The sequence below is a fragment of the Symphalangus syndactylus genome, chromosome 10, assembly GCF_028878055.3.
Source record: "Symphalangus syndactylus isolate Jambi chromosome 10, NHGRI_mSymSyn1-v2.1_pri, whole genome shotgun sequence".
NCBI lineage: Eukaryota > Metazoa > Chordata > Mammalia > Primates > Hylobatidae > Symphalangus > Symphalangus syndactylus.
The window spans coordinates 121360858-121381964 of record NC_072432.2 but is presented as its reverse complement, the minus strand read 5'-3'; the positions used below and the strand labels follow the sequence as shown (position 1 = coordinate 121381964).

Sequence of the window (21107 nt, the reverse complement as noted above, 5' to 3'; positions counted from 1 at the left end):
CTTCGTCTCTACCCATGACCTCAGCCCCCAACCTGTGCTTTAGGCAATTTACAGGGGTGAGTTTAAACTGTGCTTGCACTGCTAAAACCAGCAACTTTTGATTTTATATTTTTCAAACACAATAATCCATATTTATATACAATACTACCACATCACTCTGATAACAGCAGGAGGCAGCCAAATGCCTGGACAGATAGGGGTGGGTCCCTGGTGAAATCCCACCGCCAACCTATAGACAAGCCACGCTACGAGTCAAATCCACAGACCAATTGAGAATCTGTCTTCCCATTTGGCGTGCTTTCCCCTGATTGATCCCCACCCTTCACCTATTTTACATGTACCTACCCTTTCCTAATCGGTTTTCTACACCGTTGTGCCCACCTTGGAATGGTGTCTTTGTTTTAACCTTTTCTGTATACTCACAAACCAATCAGCATGCACTCCCCATTCTGAGTCCATTAAAAGCCCTGACCCAGCCACATGGGGAGAGAGAAACCACCCAACTGTGGGAGTGGGGAACTTCCTTACCCCTCTGCATCCCCTCTTTGCTGAGAGCTGTTCTGTCCTCAGTAAAATTATCTGCCTTCAGGCCAGGCATGGTGGCTCACGCCTATAATCCCAGCACTTTGGGAGGCCGAGGTGGGCAGATCACCTGAGGTTAGGAGTTCAAGACCAGCCTGGCCAACATGGTGAAACCCCATCTCTACTAAAAATACAAAAAAAAATAGCTGGGTGTGGTGGCAGACGCCTGTAATCCCAGCTACACGGGAGGCTGAGGCAGGAGAATTGCTTGGGAGGCTGAGGCAGGAGAATCACTTGAACCCGGGAGGCAGAGGTTGCAGTGAGCCAGGATCACACCATTGCACTCCAGCCTGGGCAACAAGAGTGAAACTCTTGTTGTCTCAAAAAAAAAAAAAAAAAAAAAAAAATCTGCCCTCATCACCCTTCAGTTGTCAGCGTGACCTCATTCTTCTTGGATGCTGGGGAAGAGCTCAGGACCCACCCAGTGTGGGTACACAAAAAGTCTGTCACACTGGCCTTTTGCCCTCACCAGTGGAGGGCAGCTGCCCCACGTGACCGGGCCAGGGACCGACTGAGTTGCTAACATGCTGCCGTCCATTGGGCTATGGACAACGGAACTAAAAGAACTAATTAGCACACTGACGCCCCCTCTGGGGCTTCAGGGTCATGGGCACCCTTGTCTGGGAGCCACCACGTTCCCTTGAGGTAACATCCCTGGTCTGGCCTCAGGCCCTGCACGGAGCTTGCTTCTGTGATGGCGCTTAGAGTGGCTGACTGGGTCCCGCACTCACTCACTCGCGTGCTCCCTCCTGCAAGGGGCTGAGCACAGCAGGCCGAGTAGACAGGGCGCCCCTGCTGCAAATCTGGCAAAGGGGCCGAGAAAAATCCTGCATCAACTCCTCAACTGGGAGTCATAATAAAACGTTGAGAGGGAGATTTTTTTAAAGGGAGGAGGTGAATCTTCTACAAAGTGAAGATTGTCACAAAAAGTTAAGATGTGGTAAGATTTTTTTTTTTTTTTTTTTTTTTTTTTTTGAGACGGAGTCTCGCTCTTTCGCCCAGGCTGGAGTGCAGTGGCGCAATCTCGGCTCACTGCAAGCTCCGCCTCCCGGGTTCACGCCATTCTCCTGCCTCAGCCTCTCCGAGTAGCTGGGACTACAGGCGCCCGCCACCACGCCCGGCTAATTTTTTTTGTATTTTTAGTAGAGACGGGGTTTCACCGTGTTCTCGATCTTCTGACCTCGTGATCCGCCCGCCTCGGCCTCCCAAAGTGCTGGGATTACAAGCGTGAGCCACCTCGCCCGGCCGTGGTAAGATTCTTTACCACATCACAGGCTTGTTGTGAAGAAGAAATGAATTAATAAATGCATGTTAGCATAATGTCTGGCTGTTAGGCATTTGCAGTTATTATTGTCATTGGCATTCCTAGAAGAGGGACTGGCACAAAGCAGGTGCTGTCATTGTTGTTACTATATTTATCTATTTTCCATATTCACATACTGCTTTACCTAATGTGTTCGCCTAAGTGATCCTTGAGTTGATCCAATGGTGTTGTTTACATCAGTGATTGTTTGCAGATGTCTGCAAATAACGTGAATGGAGAACAAATAAAAAAATCAATCAGGGGCCAGGTGCAGTGGCTCACACCTGTAATCCCAGCACTTTGGGAGGCCAAGGTGGGTGGATCACCTGAGGTCAGGAGTTCAAGACCAGCTTGGCCAACATGGTGAAACCCCATCTCTACAAAAATAGAAAAATTAGCTGGGCATGGTAGCAGGTGCCTGTAATCCCACCTACTCAGGAGGCAGAAGAATAGCTTGAGCCCAGGAGGCAGAGGTTGCAGTGAGCTGAGATTGTGCCACTGCACTCTAGCCTGGGCACCAGAGTGAGACTCTATCTCAAAAAAAAAAAAAAAAAAAAAATCAATCGGAGTGAAAAACACAGGTCTGTAGACAAGCTGGTATATACAGGCTGTTCCTGTTTCTACCTCTTCTTGGGCCTTAGCCTCCTGTGGGACCGTCGTCTTTCTTGGGCCCCTCACGCTCAGTAGCCTCTTGGCATTCTCACCTACTTCTCTGTGCCCAATAAAATGACATCCAGCCTGAAAATAGGAATTTTCTATCCCCATGCAAAGTCCACCTGCAACATTGTTTCAGCCATTGCCCTGAGATGAGAAAGAAGGAGGAAGCATTGGTATGTTTATCATTAATGAACAAGGATTTTACAGGCACTGAACTAGCCCTAGGGAGATAATCATAAGATAACAGCCCCTGCCCTCAAGAGCTTCCAGGCTACAGGGGAGAGTTTCCGGCCCAGGAAGGGAGAAGTTCCAGGAATCTTGGGCGGGCAGTTGTATTAAGGTTCATGCCTCTCCCCACTGGGGCTGGAAACCTAGCAGGAAATGTCAGGTTGGAGGTACCTGTGGGACCACAAGTATACGAGTTCAGAAGAGGGCTGAATAGATGGGCCTGGAGCCCAGGGAACAGCAGGGCAACAGAAACACTTCCAGCCATGGAAGATTCAGGCACTGATTGGCCAGAAAGCAGGCCAAGAACAGAACCCTGGAGAATTCCAGTGTCAAATGCATGGGCTTGCATTTCTCTTCTATTTCCTTTGCTTTAAAGACACAATAATGGCACATCAGGATATTGGGTAAATACCTCTAGAAAAAGAACAGAAAGCTCAACTGATGAGAAAAATACCTTTGAATTAGCTTATCCCATCCCTCTTCATAGGGACAGATGGAGGATTTGAAAATTCTTTTGTTGTTGTTGTGTTTTTTTTTTTTTGGACGAAGTCTCACTCTGTCGCCCAGGCTGGAGTGCAGTGGTGCAATCTCGACTCACTGCAACCTCCGCCTCCCAAGTTCAAGTGATTCTCCCGTCTCAGCCTCCCCAGTAGCTGGGATTACAGGAGTGCACCACCACGCCCAGCTAATTTTTTTGGTATTTTTAGTAGAGATGGGGTTTCACCATGTTTGCCAGGCTGGTCTCGAATGCCTGACCTTAGGTGATCCGCCTGCCTTGGCCTCCCAAAGTGCTGGGATTACAGGCGTGAGCCACCACGCCTGGCTGGAATATTCTTATGATGATGTTCCAGGGCAGCACTAGGAATGCTGATGGATGGCATGGCCGTTGGCAACGTCCACCTAGCAGAAAGCAGACAGCTGCAGCAGAGGAGCCTGCACATTCGTAAAGGGTCATTCATGTTGGTGTCGTTTGTAAAAGCAAGACATTGAAAATGGCCCAAATATCTATCGATATGGTTCATCTGGATGTGAACTGCTCTACAGCCATTGAAAGACTAGGGAAGTTCTTCCTGTATTAATTTGGGTTTTTGTTGTTGTTGTTGTTGTTTTGTTTTGTTTTGAGATGGAGTCTCACTCCGTTGCCCAGGCTGGAGTGCAGTGGTGCGATCTCGGCTCACTGCAACCTCCGCCTCCCAGGTTCAAGCGATTCTCCTGCTTCAGCCTCCTGAGTAGCTGGGATTACAGGCGCCTGCCACCACGCCCAGCTAATTTTTGTATTTTTAGTAGAGATGGGGTTTCACCATGTTGGTCAGGCTGGTCTCAAACTCCTGACCTCAGGTGATCCGCCCACCTTGGCCTCCCAAAGTGCTGGGATTACAGGCGTGAGCCACTGCGCCCGGCCTCGTGTATTGATTTGTAACAGTCATACACACACACACACACACACACACACTCACTCCATACATAGCCTCTCACATATATAGTGAGCAAACAGCAGTGGTGTTCACAGCGTGCTGCCAGTTGTGTGAAAAACGAGAGGGGGACAGTACATTTGTGTTTTATGTCTATGTTTGCTCACCTACATATACAATATCACTGGAAGTAGACAAAACAAAACAGAAAAAAAAACACAACTCTGGTAACTTTGAGAAAGGGAACTAGGAGGCTCGAGGATGAGGTAGGGGGAGATTTTTCGCTGAATGCTTTTGTACCTTTTGAATATTGAACTATGTAGAAAAGTAACCTATTCAAAAAATAAACAAGCTTAATTATTTTCAAAGAGTGAGAAAAGCAAAAATAATCCCTGAGGAGCCATAGGAAAATGCCCTTTAGGGAAGATTCTCATGGAGAATAGAGGTGTCATGAAATGTGCCTTCCCGCATCTCCAGGTGCTCAGAAGTTAAACCATGTGAAACTAGGCCTCGGTCGTCCCGCTAAGATGCTTCTTGCTGTTAAGTCTATGTGCTGCGAAGACGGACCTTTCTGAGGGAAGAAGGTGGGGGTGGATTCACAGCCAGGGGAAAAGATCAGCAGGAAAGAAAAGGTTTGGGAGACCTCAACATTGGTACAGAAGAAACTTCTAGTTATTTCAACCAGATAGTCAGGTGCTATAGAGCAGGATCCAGAACTGTAAGATTTTTACCCTTTGATAGAACTTCCCCATGTTTTCTCCCTTAAATCTTGTCTTTTCTTTTGTAATAATGGACATGAAAGTCTCAAAATGAAGAGGGTCTGTGAGCTTGTGTTCCGGGACCACAAGGAACGGTGGCCGGAAGACCGTCTTCCCTCAGCCCATCTTGGAGGGAAGAGAAATGCCATAGTCTGGATGGGTGGTGACAGCTACCAAGAGGAGAGGAGAGCAGGGGAGGCCCTGGGGCCTGCCACGGTGAAAAGGGAGGGCTGTGAGGAGCCTGCCTGGACCTGTGAACTGCCTGGGGACTCAGGAGAAAGGGGTTTTGCAAATGCAGTGACAGATAAGCGTTGCACGGTAATAGGATTAAATTTGAAACTGTTACAGGTGAGATGTGACTAGCCCATTCTTGTATCATAGAGAGCTAGGCCTTTTCTTCATTTAGTAGGTATTATTTTATTTTATTTATTTATATTTTTTGAGAGGGAGTTTCACTCTTGTTGCCCAGGCTGGAGTGCAATGGCGCGGTCTTGCTCACTGTCACCTCTGCCTCCCAGGTTCAAGAGATTCTCCTGCCTGAGTCTCCTGAGTAGCTGGGATTACAGGCACCCACCACCATGCCCAGCTAATTTTTTTCATTTTTAGTAGAGACAGGGTTTCACCATGTTGGCCAGGCTGGTCTCAACTCCTGATCTCAGGTGATCCGCCCACCTCGGCCTCCCAAAGTGCTAGGATTACAGGCATGAGCCACTGCGCCTGGCCATTCAACAGGTATTATTTTTATCTTCATTGTTACTAAAAGAGCATAGAGGAACCTTCCTGCTTATTTTCTTACCTTATGCTGATCTTGAAACAGCAATGAAAATACTTCTGCTACAGGGACCTTAAACAACACCGAAAACTTCAAACGAGGGAAGATAATTTACACCCATCTCTTACCCCTTTTCCTTTTTGATGCTAACAACTTGCTACTTTAACCCAAGTTTTGCCCACTATTTCCCAGAAAAATCAACAAACATGTCTGCACCTACTATAGGCAGACACCTGTCGATTCAATGAAGTGTAAGCTTCCAGCTTTGGCTGAGCACAGTGGGCCTGTAATCCCAGCACTTTGGGAAGCCAAAGCAGGAGGATTGCTTGAGCTCGGGAGTTCAGGACCAGCCTAGGCCACATAGGAAGACCCTCATCTCTAGAAAAAAAAAAAAGAAAAAAGTAAAAAAATTAGCCAGGCATGGTGGTGCACACCTGTAGTCCCAGCTACTCGGGAGGCTGAGGTGGGAGGATTGCTTGAGCCCAGGAGGTCGAGGCTGCAGTGAGCTGTGATTGTACCATTGCATTCCAGCCTGGGAGACCGATTGAGACCCTGTCTCAAAAATAAAATAAAATACAGATTTCAATTTTGCTTGCAGGGAGTTTGCAGTCTTATTGGGGGACAAAGAATTGCACTTAGAAGTGAGTACTAGGCCGGGCGCGGTGGCTCAAGCCTGTAATCCCAGCACTTTGGGAGGCCGAGGCGGGTGGATCACGAGGTCAGGAGATCGAGACCATCCTGGCTAACACGGTGAAACCCCGTCTCTACTAAAAATACAAAAAATTAGCCGGGCGTGTTGGCGGGCGCCTGTAGTCCCAGCTCCTCGGGAGGCTGAGGCAGGAGAATGGCCTGAACCCGGGAGGCGGAGCTTGCAGTGAGCGGAGATTGCGCCACTGCACTCCAGCCTGGGTAACACAGCAAGACTCCGTCTCAAAAAAAAAAAAAAAAAAAAAAAAAAAGAAGTGAGTACTAATGCTTTAGAGCATACGTTCAACACGAAGCCAGAGAAGTTGATAATAAAGGCTTCAGGAATCCACCTGCTGGAAACTTCCTGTGGATGGAGACATGCAAGCTTCTTGCAGGAAGGCAGGCCTGGAAGGACAGGTTAGACTGTCTGGGAGGACTGCAGAGAGCACTTCAGGCAGGTGTGGAGCTTCCTTGTGGAGTGAGAGGGCGCATGTTAGCTGGAGGGGAGGACCAGGGAGCTGTCATCGGCGGATGTCGTTGCTGAGTCAATGAAAGTCTAAAGTAGGATTTTCACAGACTTACAGAAACCCTGTGTATTGCAGACATACCCGCCACGGTGTTAAGAGAGATGTGACAAGGACTCTGATCTGACTCCTGTGACTTGCCAGCTTAGTATGGAGTAACGGGGGGGCATTGTGCTCAGGGGAGGCTACGGTATCTGTGTTCAACCCAATCCTCTTAGGTCTCTCCTTGCACATTGGAACCAAGATAAGGGCGAACTTTAAAGAGTGCCTCACTCTCTCTCCCTTCAAGCTCAGCTCGGATTATTTCTTTCTTTTCCTCTCTCCATTCTCTTCCCTTTCCTGCTCGCGGCCAGATGTCAAGGAGAAATCCCTTCCCGCTGTGAGTTTCGGTTGTGATGTCAACCTGTGACATTTGCCTTTTTAGAGAGATCATGTGCATGTATTGATTAATGGAGAGTGTAAATTATGGGAACGGGCTGGGCACGGTGGCTCACGCTGATAATCTCAGCACTTTGGGAGGCGGAGGCGAGAGGATCAAAGAATTCAAGACCAGCCTGGGCAACATAGGGAGAAATATCTATTTTTAAAAATATTTAAAATTAAAATATGGGAATGATGCCAATACTCTAATCTAAAAATCCCAAGTCTCCAGCCCCAGCTGTGACACTTTTTATTTAGCTGTGTGAACTTGGACTGTCACTCAAATTCCTCAGTTTCATTTATTTGCAAAATGAAACTTATTAATACTGTCCTTTCTACCGCATGTGACCTTGAGGTTCAGATGAAATAATGTTAGTGACAGCACTTTGGACGCTAAAGACTGTGTTATCTGTAGCTCACAGTGAAGATTGCATGGGGGCAGAGGGGAGTGAAATTGGGAAATCTCAACAAATCCCATCCAGCCCTATAATTTTGTAAAATTGTTTTATGTCATTAAAAATAAGTTTAACTAGATAGCTCCTTTGGTGTTTCAATAACTCTCGCTTTCATGATTCCTTTTTCCTTTCTAGATGTCCCTAAGTTCCAGCTCTCCCCTAAAAGTTCCAGCTCATCTCGCCTGGCCTCCCCCTGAGTCAGTGGGACTCCCAGCCACTGCCACCACAGCTGAAATTCTCATGCAGCACCTTCACAGGCACCCTGGGCCCCAAGCATGACTCATCCAGGTTCCAGAGCCAAAGTGGACTGAACATGGAAAGACTTTTATTATAGAAATGACGAGATGCTTTGCACAGTGGAGAGCTGAATTTACTTGGCTCCCATTAGAAACTCTTTCAGCTTAAGTACTTATTGTGGTAGTGAGTCCTACAGTATTTCAGTAAAAAGGAATTCATGGCATAAATGCGGACAGATTTATGGATGTAGAAACATGATGATAGATATCATGAGGTTGGTGATGGGACATATGATGGCACCATTGGTATTATTGGGTGGGTGAGGCAGGTCCCAGAAGGATACAAGCTCACTCCCAAGGCTGCATGAGCAGTCGAATGGAGGGGCTGTTTACCGTGGTATCTTAGTTTGCTAGGGCTGCACCACAGACAGGGAGCCTTCAACAACAGGAATTTATTTCCTTGCAGTTCTGGAAGCTAGACATCCAAGATCTGGCAGGGTTGGTTTCTCCTGAGGCCTCTCTCTGGGCTTGTAGATGCCGTCTTCTCCCTGCACCCTCATGTGGTCATCCCTCTGTATATGTCTGTGTCTTAATTTTTCCTTCTCCTTCTTTTCTTTTTTTTTTTCTTTTTTGAGATGGAGTTTCACTCTTTTTGCCCAGGCTGGAGTGTAATGGCACAACCTCGGCTCACGCAACCTCCGCCTCCCAGGTTCAAGCAGTTCTCCCACCTCAGCCTCTGGAGTAGCTGGGATTACAGGCATCCGCCACCACGCCCAGCTAATTTTTTGTATTTTTAGTGGAGACGGGGTTTCGCCACATTGGACAGGCTGGTCTTGAACTCCTGACCTCAGGTGATCCACCGGCCTTGGCTTCCCAAAGTGCTGGGATTAGAGGCGTGAGCCACCATGCCCGGCCTTAATTTCTTCTTAAAAGGACACCAGTCCTATTGGGTTACAGCTCACCCTAACCACCTCATTTAACCCTAACCACCTCTTTAAAGTCTTTATCTCCAAATACAGTCACATTCTGGGGTCCCAGGGGTTAAGATTTCTGCATAGAATTTGTGGGAGACATAGTGTAGCCCATAACACATGCTGTGGGCAGAGTTAAGAGAATGAAGAAGGAGCTGGGTATAGTGGTTCACACCTGTAATCCTAGCACTTTGGGAGGCTGAGGTGGGCATATCGCTTGAGCCCCTGAGTTCAAGACCAGCCCAGGCAACATGGTGAAACCCCATCTCTACAAAAAAAAAAAAGAAAAGAAAAAGAAAAAAAAGAAAAGAAAAAATTAGCTGGGCATGGTGGTACACGCTTGTAGTCCCAGCTACTCTGGAGGCTGAGGCATGATGAGAATTGCTTGAGCCCGGAAGGCAGAGGTTGCAGTGAGCTGAGATGGCGCCACTGCACTCCAGCCTGGGCAACAAAGTGAGACTCTGTCTCAAAATAAATAAATAAAAAGAGCATGAAGAAGGGCTGGTGAAGTGCCCAGGAACTGGCAACAGCAGAAAACCTTATCATCCCTTAGGCTGGAGAGGCAAAGGAGAGAGAGAAGGTGGAGTTCCTGGGGCCAGTGAGAGCTGTAGCCACGGAAGAGGTGCCATCCACCAGAACATGTGCAGTGTGGCCGAGCAACACAGCCACGTCAAAACTGAAGCCTGGGAGCTGGGTGCAGTGGCTCACACCTGTAATCCCAGCACTTTGGGAGGCCGAGGTGGGCACACTAGAGCATAGGAGTTTGAGACCAGCCTGGGCAACATAGTGAGACTCCATCTCTAGAAAACAAAACCAAACAGCAACAACAAAAAACCCCAAGCCCTAGCAGGGAGGGAAGAGGGAGAAGACCCCACCTCTCTCCCTTCCCAGCCTTCATCACTTTCAATAGCACCTCCCTTTGATTAAACCCATCTAGAAGTCACAACAGAGAACCCCAGGGTGCTGGCAGATGCCAGCTTCCCAAGGCAGAGACAAGGCTGGCAAGGGTGGCCCGTGGGTCTGGGTGGGGAGGGTGGGCTACAAGTGGGATGCTGGGGAATGACCAGCACAGCGGAAGAAAAGCACACACTTCCAGGGGAGGAACTGCCACTGTGTTTGAGCAATGGGAAAGGGCTTGGAGGAGTTAGTAGAAAACAGAAAATATCACTTAGCTGCAAATATATTAGTCATACATTCTGAACTAAAACACCTACTCATGTAACCAATTCAATGTCCTAGAAGTTGCCATTCTAGGATTTTTTTTTCTTTTTTTTTTTTTTTGAGACAGAGTCTTATTCTGTTGCCCAGGCTGGGGTACAGTGGTGCGATCTCGGCTCACTGCAACCTCCACTTCCCAGGTTCAAGCAGTTCTCCTGCCTCAGCCTCCTGAGTAGTTGGGATTACAGGCGTCTGCCACCATGCCTGGCTAATTTTTGTATTTTTAGTAGAGATGGGGTTTCACCATGTTGGTCAGGCTGGTCTCGAACTCCTCACCTCAGGTGATCCACCTGCCTCGGCCTCCCAAAGTGCTGGGATTACAGGCGTCTTCCACCACGCCTGGCTAATTTTTGTATTTTTAATAGAGATGGGGTTTCACCATGTTGGTCAGGCTGGTCTCGAACTCCTCACCTCAGGTGATCCACCCGCCTCGGCCTCCCAAAGTGCTGAGATTACAGGCGTAAGCCACCACGCCCAGCCTCTCGGATTCTTATTTATCTAGGTAAAGCAGAATGATAGAAAAACAAATGTTAGCTGGGTGCAGGGGCTCATGCTTATAATCCCAACACTTTATGAGGCCAAGTTTGAGCCTAGGGGTTCCAGATCAGCCTGAGTAACATAGGGAGACCTTGATTCTACAAAAAACCAAAGAACAATTAGCCAGGTAGCATGTGCCTGTGTTCCCAGCTACTCAGGGGGCTGAAGTGGGAGGATGGCTTGGGCCCAGAAAGTCAAGGCTACAGTGAGCTGTGATTGCGCCACTGCCATCCAGCCTGGGCAACAGAGCAAGACCCTGTCAAAAAAAAAAAAAAAAAAAAAAGGAAGAAGAACAATAGGCTGGGCACCGTGGCTCACGCTTGTAGTCCCAACACTTTGGGAGGCTGAGGCAGATGGATCACTTGAGGCCAGGAGTTCGAGACCAGCCTGGCCAATATGTGGAAACCCTATCTCTACTAAAAATACAAAAATTAGCCGGGTGTGGTGGCAGGCACCTGTAGTCCCAGCTACTCGTGAGGCTGAGGCAGGTGAATCGTTTGAACCTGGGAGGTGGAGGTTGCAGTGAGCCGAGAATGCGCCACTGCACTCCAGCATGGGTGACAGAGTAAGACTCTGTCTCAAAAAAACAAACAAACAAAAAACCACACACACACGTTTGCCAGGCTTGTAATGTTGAACACTTGTGTCCTTCTGCTACACACTGTAAATATATACTTTTGCATGGTTTAAGATAGTGGCCTGGGAAAATGGCCCCAGGCACAGTGGTATTGATGCCCAAATGATAGGTGGGTTCAGTTGATTTGTTTGTCCCATCCAGGGTGAAGCGAATGTGTCTCCCTGAGTTGAGACCTTGTGTTCCTCCCACGTGTTCCAAAAGAAGATGGCTGTCAGGAAGGGTGTCCTCCTGGGCGGCCCCCAGGAGCCAGGGACAAACGGATAAGCTGGGATGGCCTGCAGCTCTGCATGTCCGACCCCCTTTGTCCCCGTGCACTCTTTGATTACATCATGAGCCTGTCACATTGCAGGCAGATGTTTGAATGCACCAGACCAGAGTCTGTTCCCAGCCCCTTTCAGAATAAGCCAAGATCCCCTGGGGCAAGGACATGTCAGGAGAAAGAAGGGCTCCTCCAGTGCCAGAGGCTGCATGTTGTCTTTTTTTTGAGATAAGACCTCTCTCTGTGGCCCAGGCTGAGTGCAGTGGCGCCATCACAGCTCACTGCAGCCTCGATCTCCCAGGTTCCAAGCGGTCCTCCCACTTCAGCCTCGTGAGTAGCTGGGATTACAGGCATGTGCCACCACACTCAGATAATTTTTTAATTTTTTGTAGAGATGGGGTCTCCCTATGTTGCCCAGGCTGGTGTTGAACTCTTGGGCTCAAGCAATCTTCCCGCCTTGGCCCCCCAAAGTGCTGGTATTCCAGGCATGAGCCCCCGCGCCCGACCTGCGTGTTGTCTTAAGCTGTGTTTGGGTTATCTGTTTCTGTGTAACAAACCACCCTGAATGCACTTGCTTGCAACAAGTCCGTCATTTTCCTCATGCATCTGCGGTTTGGGCTCTGTGGGGAGGGCTTGTCTCCGACCCACACAGCATCCTCCGGGTCCTCTCAACCGAGGGCTGCAGGATCCATGTCTGAGGGGATACAGGGACATGGCTGGAAAGTGGGTGTGTGCCACCCACTGAGAGCTCAGCCAGGACTGAGGGCGGGGCCTCTTTACCTCTCCGTGTGGCCTGGGGTTCTCATTGCAGGGGGGTTGGGTTCTAAGGATGAGGGTCCCAAGACAGAGCCAGATTGAACTGGAATCAGCTTTGAGGTCCCAGCCTTGGAAATCTCCTAGTCTCTTCCACCATCCCCAGTTGGCTAGAGGGGCTTGTCCAATTTTAAGCAGAGAGGACACAGACTTGGGAGAGCTGCAAGGTTCTAGAAGAACATATGGGATGGGAAATAGTCTTGTGATCATTTTGGGGTAGACTCTCTGCCTCAGGATGGTTCCCTGGGCAACCCTTGCCATACATAGGACACAGGCATGTGCAGTAGGACACATCTCCCATTGTGGTAGGAACCAGGTAACGGTTGGTAAACTGTGGATACTCATTCATTCAGCAAAAATTTTTTTTTTTTTGAGACGAAGTATCGCTCTTTTCCCCATGCTGGAGTGCAATGGTGTGATCTCGGCTCACTGCAGCCTCTGCCTCCCGGGTTCAAGCAATTCTCCTGCCTCAGCACCCCCCCTCCCCGAGTAGCTGGGATTACAGGAACCTGCCAGCATGCCTGGCTAATTTTTGTATTTTTAGTAGAGACGGGGTTTCACCATGTTGGCCAGGCTGGTCTAGAACTCCTGACCTCAGGTGATCCACCCCCCTCAGCCTCCCAGAGTGCTGGGATTACAGGCATGAGCCACCACGCCTGGCCACCTTCAGCAAAACTTTATGAACGCACACTTTGCACCGGACTCCATGCGAGTCTCTGGGAATACAGGTATGAGAAAGAAATTGTTTCTGCCTTCAACGAGCTGATCACAGCTGTGAAGGAGACAGAGCAGCCAGGCTGTGAGAGCTCACAGAAGGAAGAAGTAAGCCACTCCACGGGGCATTACAGAAGTGATGTCCAAGCAGAAACTCCAAATGGGTCAGGCACGGTGACTCACGCCTGTCATCCCAGCACTTTGGGAGGCCGAGGCAGGTGGATCACTTGAGGTCAGCAGTTCGAGATCAGTCTGGCCAACATGGTGAAAACCCGACTCTACTAAAAAAGTACAAAATTTAGCCAGGCGTGGTGGCACCGCCTGCAGTCCCAGCTACTCGGGAGGCTGAGGCACTAGAATTGCTTAAATCCAAGAGGCAGAGGTTGCAGTGAGCCGAGATTGCACCACTGCACTCCTGCCTGGGTATCAGAGTGAGACCCTGTCTCAAAAAAAAAAAAAAAAAAAAAAAGAAAAAGAAACCCGGGATGGGATGAACGGTATTTCATAGTAACTAGGAGGTGAGTATACAAGGAGGAGCATTCTGGAGAGAGGAAGGAGAGGAATAAAATAAGTAGAGACCCCAGGCCAAACCTGGGTGACCAAGCATCCTGGTTTGCCAGGGCTATCCTGGCGTTAGCACCACAAGATCCACATCCAGGAAACCCCTTGTCACTGTGAGTGGTCCTTGTAAAATGTCCAGTGCAGCTGGAGCCTAGAGAAGTGGGGCTGGGTTGCAGCAGGGTTGGAAAAGAGAGATAGCCGAAAAGGTAGCCAGGAGCCCAAACAGGAAGCCAAGCCAAGGAGTCAAGACTTTATCTCCAAGATAGCTGAGGAATCAGGACAGGATTTTAAAGAGGAGAGTGGCTTGCTAGGACTTGCATTTGAAAGAGCTTCTGGATAACGCAGGAGAGGGGCAACACTGAAGACCAGTTTGGGGCCATCACAGTTTTCCAGGGAAAAGATGCTGGTGACTTGAACTGAAAGTAGTGGAGGAAGGTGGAGAGAAAACAAGGAGGTTGTAGAATGTCTTCAGGAGAAATAGCTGAACTTAGAATTTTCTTGGCCGGGTGCAGTGGCTCAGGCCTGTAATCCCAGCACTTTGGGAGGCCGAGGCAAGCAGATCACGAAGTCAGGAGATTGAGACCATCCTGGCCAAGCTGGTGAAACCCCATCTCTACTAAAAATACAAAAATTAGCTGGGTGTGGTGGCGCGCACTTATAATCCCAACTACTTGGGAGGCTAAGGCAGAAGAATCGCTTGAACCAGGGAGGCAGAGGTTGCAGTAAGCCGTGACGGCGCCACTGTACTCCAGCCTGGCAACAGAGAGATACTCAGTCAAGAAAGAAAAAAAAAAAAAAAGAAAAGAAAAGAATAGAAAAAAAAGAACTTTCTTAGAAGTAGGATGAGAGAGGAGGAGAAATTAAGGACTCTTAGTTTTCTGGCTTGGGAAACTGGGGTTTTGGGAGGTAATTAGGATGGTTTGGAAACATCGTCCCCACACCACCCTACCCCAGAATGCCAACAAAGCAGTGATGCTTCTGCTTCCCATGCAGCTCTTGTTGCCTTAAAAGTCATCTCAGTTGTTGTGCAACTGACCTAGAAGCCTCAGACAGAGCCGTGAGACTTACAGAAACTTCAGGATACAAAGGAAGTTCGGAGGGCAAGGCGGAAAGTGACAGGTATTTATTAAAACCAGATACTTCCTCAACTATTTTTGTGCTCTATCTTATCCAATCTTCACAAGAATCTTATGAGGTAATAGATTATTTTTTATCCTCATGTGCTGAAAGTGGCCACAGCTATGAAGAAGCAGAGCTGGGATGTCAACCCAGATGTGTTTGACTCCGAAGATCTGCTCTTTCCACCTTGCAGCTTCTGCAGAAACTCTGGTTTCTAACTGACTGGGTATTTCTCCCTATCTCCTGCCATGCTTTGATTCCACCTTCATTCAGCATTTGTGCTGAGAAGCAGTACTTCCAAGGAAGAGAGGTCAGCACCAGGCCTGTGTTGGTGGCTAACGCCTGTCATTCCAGCCCTTTGGAAGGCTGAGGCGGGAGAATCGCTGGAGGCCAGGATTTTTAGACCAGTCTGGGCAATGTGGTGAGACCACGTGTCCACAAAAAAAAATTTTTTTAAAATTAGCTGAGCATGGTAGTGCATGACTGTAGTCCCAGCTACTTGGGAGGCTGAAGCAGTAGGGGTCACTTGCACCCAGGTGTTCAAAGCTGCAGGAGTTCGAGACTCTAGTCTGAGTAACAGAGCAAGACTCTGTCTCTAAATAAAACAAACAAGCAAAAGCCAAATAAAAAAAGAGAGGTCAGTTCCAGTACAGTAAAGAAGGATGCATGGCCGGGCGCAGTGGCTCATGGCTGTAATGCCAGCACTTTGGGAGGCTGAGGTGGGTGGATCACTTGAGGTCAGGAGTTTGAGACCAGCCTGGCCAACATGGCAAAACCCCGTCTGCACTAAAAATACACAAATTAACCGGGTGTGGTGGTGGGCACCTATAATCCTAGCTACTTGGGAGGGGGAGGCAGGAGAATCGCTTGAGCCTGGGCAGCGGAGGTTGCAGTGAGCCGAGATTGTGCCACTGCACTTCAGCCTGGGCGACACACACACACACACACACACACACACACACACACGTCTGCCAAGCCTGTAATGTCGAACACTTGCATTCTTATGCTACAAAAAAAAAAAAAAAAAGAGAGAGAGAGAGATAGAAGGATGCAGACCAAGGGTTGGGAGCGTCACCTCCTCACCTTAGAGCGTCACCAGCTCTAAGAGGATGGCAGAAGGCTGCTCTCAGAAACAGATTTCAAGAGTTACTTAATCCTTTGTAACTCATCCCTACCCTGATTATATTTGCAAAATCCTAAAACCAGAGGACCTATATAAGTTTCTTTGTGTGCATGACGGACAGCGGAAGCTATGGAGGCAGTGCCCCTGCCATCAGCCAATTTAGGAAAGGGAGGGTTCAGGGGATGAAACTCAAGAGAGAGACAGCTGTGGGAAGGGCACTACTGAGAAGACAGGGAAATTGTGAGTTCTGGGGTCCTCGCTCCAAAGGACTAGGGAACCCGACAGCTAGACCTATGTGGTTGGCCCTCCCAGGTCCAGACAAGCGGAAGCTGGTACCATTAAAAAACCCAGGTGCTGGCTGGGCGAGGTGGCTCACGCCTGTAATCTCAGCACTTTGGGAGGCCGAGGTGGGCGGATCACTTGAAGTCGGGAGCTCAAGACGAGCCTGGCCAACATGGTAAAACCCCGTTACTACTAAAAATACAAAAATTAGGTGGGCGTGGTGGTGGGTGCCTGTAATCCCAGCTACTCGAGAAGCTGAGGCAGGAGAATCACTGGAACCCAGGAGGCGGAGGTTGCATTGAGCTGAGATTGCGTCGCTGCACTCCAGCCTGGGCTACAGAGTGACACTCCATCTCCATACACAAACAAACAAACAACAAAAAACACACACACACAAAACCCCAGTGCCATCTCAAGCTCCTCCTTAACTAGCCAGGTTTACATTTTGACGTGAATGTGGACTTCTTTCCCCTTCGAAGTCTTGATCTTGCCGTATTCACGTTATATATACTCTGTCCATTTTGCTCAATCTGTCTTCTACGCGAGTGATTTCTGCATGTATCTTATTCCCCCACTAGGTTGGGAATTCTTCAAAGGATTCCAGTTTCATTCATTCCATATTTCCACATTTTCTTTCACGTAGTAGACACATGATTGGCGTTTGACAGTAGCACTGTCATGGAATGTCTTCGGAAGATCCGAAATGTGCATTTCTCAGCAGGCTTCTGTAGTCACTGACACCAGCGGAGAATGGACACAAGAGGGCGCTCCTTCCCCTCTTATTTGAGTTCAGGGCACATCACTACTACCCATTTGTGTCTCAAAAACTCAAACAGGACTGACGTTCCTGAAAACACAGCTTTCACCACTACTGGGGAGGGGCTCTGGGAAATTTTCAATATATATGCTTACACCCTTTGAGAATCACTCACTTATTCCACTCAAGTCTTTGATTCCATTAGAATCATTCAAGCAAATAATCACATTGTCAGTTTTTGAACAACATATAGTCTAAAGAAACATAACCACTTTAAAAAGTAACCAACTGGCGGGGCGCGCTGGCTCACACCTGTAATCCCAGTACTTTGGAAGGCCGAGGCGGGTGGATCACAAGGTCAGGAGATTGAGACCAGCCTGGTCAACATGTTGAAACTTCGTGTCTACTAAAATACAAAAATTAGCTGGGCGTGGTGGCGACGCGCCGGTAGTCCCAGCTACGCGGGAGGCTGAGGCAGGAGAATCAGTTGAACCCGGGAGGCACACCACTGCACTTCAGCCTAGCCACAGAGCAAGACTCCGTCTCAAAAAAAAAAAAAAAAGTAACCAACCACGGACACCCATTAGGATGGCTGTTATCAACAACAAACAAAACAGAAAATAAGTTTTCGAGGAGGTGGAAAAATTAGAATCTTTGTGCATTGCTGATGGGAATGTAAAATTGTGCAGCTGCAATTAAAAAAACAAACAAGCAAACAAACAGTATGGGCCAAGAGCGGTGGCTCACACCTGTAATCCCAGCACTTTGGGAAGCCAAGGCGGGCAGATCATTTGAGGTCAGGAGTTCAAGACCAGCCTGGCCAACGTGGTGAAACACTGTCTCTACTAAAAATATAGAAAATCAGCCAAGCGTGGTGGTGTGTGCCTATAATCCCAGCTACTCAGGAGGCTGAGGCAGGAGAATTGCTTGAACCTGAGAGGCAGAGGTTGCAGTGAGCTGAGATCATGCCACTGCACTCCAGCTTGGGTGACAGAGCAAAACTCTGTCTCAAAAAACAAACAAACAAAACACAATATGACGTTCTTCAAGAAACTAAACAATTTCCATGTGATCCAGTCATCACACATCTGGGGAAATACACAAAAGGACTGAAAGCAGGGGCTCAAACAGATGTTTGTACACCCATGTTCACAGCAGCATTCTTCACAACAGCCCAGAGATGGAAGCAGCCCAAGGGACCATTGAGAGATGAATGGAGAAGCAAAATGTGGTCCATCCATACCGTGGAATATTATTCAGCCTTAAAAAGGAAGGAAATTCTGACCCATGCTACAACATGGATGAACCTTAAGGACATTACACCGAGTGAAATAAGCCAGATACAAAAAGAAACGTGAATCTTTTTTTTTTTTTTTTTTGAGAACGTGAATCTTTTTTTTTTTTTTTTTTGAGACAGAGTCTGTCTCTGTTACCCAGGCTGGAGGGCAGTGGCACGATCTTGGCTCACTGCAACCTCTGCCTCCCAGGTTCAAGTGATTCTCCTGCCTCAGCCTCCCGAGTAGCTGAGACTACAGTCATGTGCCACCACTCCCGGCTAATTTTTGTATTTTTAGTAGAGATGGGGTTTCACCAGGCTGGTCTTGAACTCCTGACCTCAAGTGATCTGCCTGCCTCAGCCTCCCAAAGTGCTGGGATGATAGGCGTGGGACACCACACCCGACTACAGGAAGGTGAATCTTGACCTAAGCCTGGAAGCAAGAAGGGTGATGCTTGAATAGACACAGAGGAGGAGGTAACAGTAGTAGCAAGAGGACGAAGGGAGGAAAGAGTTTGCTACCAGAGCCTTTGTGTGTTCCTGCGTACAGAAGTGATATGATAAAAGAAATATTTTTAGAAGATTCGTGGGACATAGGATAGATCTGAGGGAGAAAAACTGTAGGTAGATAAATGACTTTAGATGCTGCAGCAATAATTTGGGACTAGATTAGGGACAGTGGTATTGATGAAAATAAATGGATGGATTAGGCTGGGCAAGGTGGCTCATGCCTGTAATCCCAGCACTTTGGGAGGCTGAAGCAGGCGGATTGCTTGAGGTCAAGAGTTCGACACCAGTCTGGCCAACATGGCGAAACCCATCCCTACAAAAAAAAAAAAAAAAAAAAAAAAATTAGCCGAGGATGGTGGCACATGCCTTTAATCCCAGCTACTCGGGAGGCTAAGGCACGAGAATTGCTTGAGCCTGGGAGGCGAAGGTTGCAGTGGGCCAAGATCATGACACTGCACTCCAGCCTGGGTGACAGAGTGCGACTCCATCTCAAAAAAGAAATGGATGGATTAAAATGATGGACCTTGAGAAAAAACAAAACAAAACAACACAAAACAGGGTGGGGGTTGGAGGGTGAGTCAAGGAAGTAGAGCCCAAATTGATTACCAAGGGTCGATAAAGGCTCTAGCCCAGACTTCTGGAAGGCTGGTGCCAAAACTCCCCATACGGCATCTACATTCCAATTGCTGCATGTTGTTAAACAAAGTAAATATAATCCGACAGGTTTTTCCAAATATCCTATGAGTGACTTGCAGACTTTCATAAAATATTAAAGTTTTAGTCTTTGATCATTTTGTTTCTTTTCTAAGTCATTCCCTTCTTTAAAGAAGGATACATTTATCTCCGCTTTCCCTACAGCCTTGCTATGGGTTGATTCTTCCGTGCCCATGAGAAAACCAAGCTGTTGTAAATATGATCTGCTGTGGCCATATCTTTATGATTTATTTGCCACTTGTCCATTCATTTTGTCATCTACAAGGCTAGTAGAGAAAATGCATTGGCATTAATGGGGCACATATTAGAAATACAGAAGCTTGGTCCCCACCCCAAGCCTAATGAATCAGAATCCCCATGATTTGTTTTCTTTACTTTTCTTTCTTTCTTTTTTTTTTTTTTGAGACAAGAGTCTTGCTCTGTTTGTTGCCCAGGCTGGAGTACAGTGGCGTGATCTCGGCTCACTGCAACCTCTGCCTCCCAGGTTCGAGTGATTCTCCTGCCTCAGCCTCCTGGGTAGCTGAGATTAAAGATGTGCACCATCATGCCCGGCTAATTTTTGTATTTGTAGTAGAGATGGGGGTGTCACCATGTTGGTCAGGCTGGTCTCGAACTCCTGACCTCGTGATTCACCCGTCTCGGCCTCCCAAAATGCTGGGATTACAGGCGTGAGCCGCTGTGCCTAGCTGATTTCTTTAAAGATATGGAATGCTTAGGCCGGGCGCGGTGGCTCACGCTTGTAATCCCAGCACTTTGGGAGGCCGAGGCGGGCGGATCACGAGGTCAGGAGATCGAGACCACGGTGAAACCCCGTCTCTACTAAAAATACAAAAAATTAGCCGGGCGTGGTGGCGGGCGCCTGTAGTCCCAGCTACTCGGAGAGGCTGAGGCAGGAGAATGGCGTGAACCCGGGAGGCGGAGCTTGCAGTGAGACGAGATTGCACCACTGCACTCCAGCCTGGGCGACAGAGCTAGACTTTGTCTAAAAATAAAATATAAAATAAAATACTCAATTCTTCTACTTGTCAATGCAAGGATACTTTCCTTTCTGAATTGCATTGGAAGCAAAGAGTTCAAGTGTTAGAGTAAGATAAAATAAGATCGAAAAGCTGTTGGAGAACTTTGTTAGGAGTTCAGACTTTGTTTTGTAGGACAGGGTTTCCTACTTTACAAGCTTTAATGTGCATACAAACGGAGGGAGAGCTTATTAAACATGCAGATTCTGTGCTTGCCTCGGCAGTGCATATACTACGATCGAAATGATACCGAGATTAGCATGGCCCCTATGGGAGGATGACACACCAATACATGAAGCATTCCATATCTTTTTTTTTTTTTTTTTTTTGAGACGGAGTCTCGCTCTGTCGCCCAGGCTGGAGTGCAGCAGCGCGATCTCGGCTCACTGCAACCTCTGCCCCTCGGGTTCAAGCGATTCCCCTGCCTCAGCCTCCAGAGTAGCTGGGATGACAGGCATGCACCACCAGCCCAGCTAATGTTTTGTGTTTTTAGTAAAGACAGGTTTCATCGTGTTGGTCAGGCTGGTCTGGAACTCCTGGCCTCAGGTGATCCACCCGCCTTTGTC

At 48.1% G+C, this 21107-nt stretch overlaps 1 protein-coding gene and 1 non-coding gene across 7 annotated transcripts in view; both read left to right on the top strand.

Moving 5' to 3' along the window:
* FBXO16 (F-box protein 16) overlaps positions 1-8262 on the top strand; it is a 64459-nt gene extending 56197 nt beyond the window's left edge. For 4 of the 6 annotated variants that reach the window (XM_063610883.1, XM_055295832.2, XM_055295831.2 and 1 more), the window contains one exon: positions 7934-8262. In XM_063610883.1, the coding sequence (XP_063466953.1) occupies positions 7934-8077 (144 nt within the window). In that variant the 3' untranslated portion in view covers positions 8078-8262. Of the gene's footprint in view, positions 1-7276; positions 7303-7933 lie in introns of all 6 variants that reach the window. The other 2 variants (XM_055295838.2, XM_055295836.2) reach the window with 1 other exon arrangement.
* Positions 8263-20751: 12489 nt separating this feature from the next.
* On the top strand, positions 20752-20853 carry LOC129492385 (U6 spliceosomal RNA). The gene has a single exon (XR_008660845.1). It is a non-coding gene; the product is annotated as a U6 spliceosomal RNA (small nuclear RNA).
* The last annotated feature ends 254 nt before the right edge of the window (positions 20854-21107 follow it).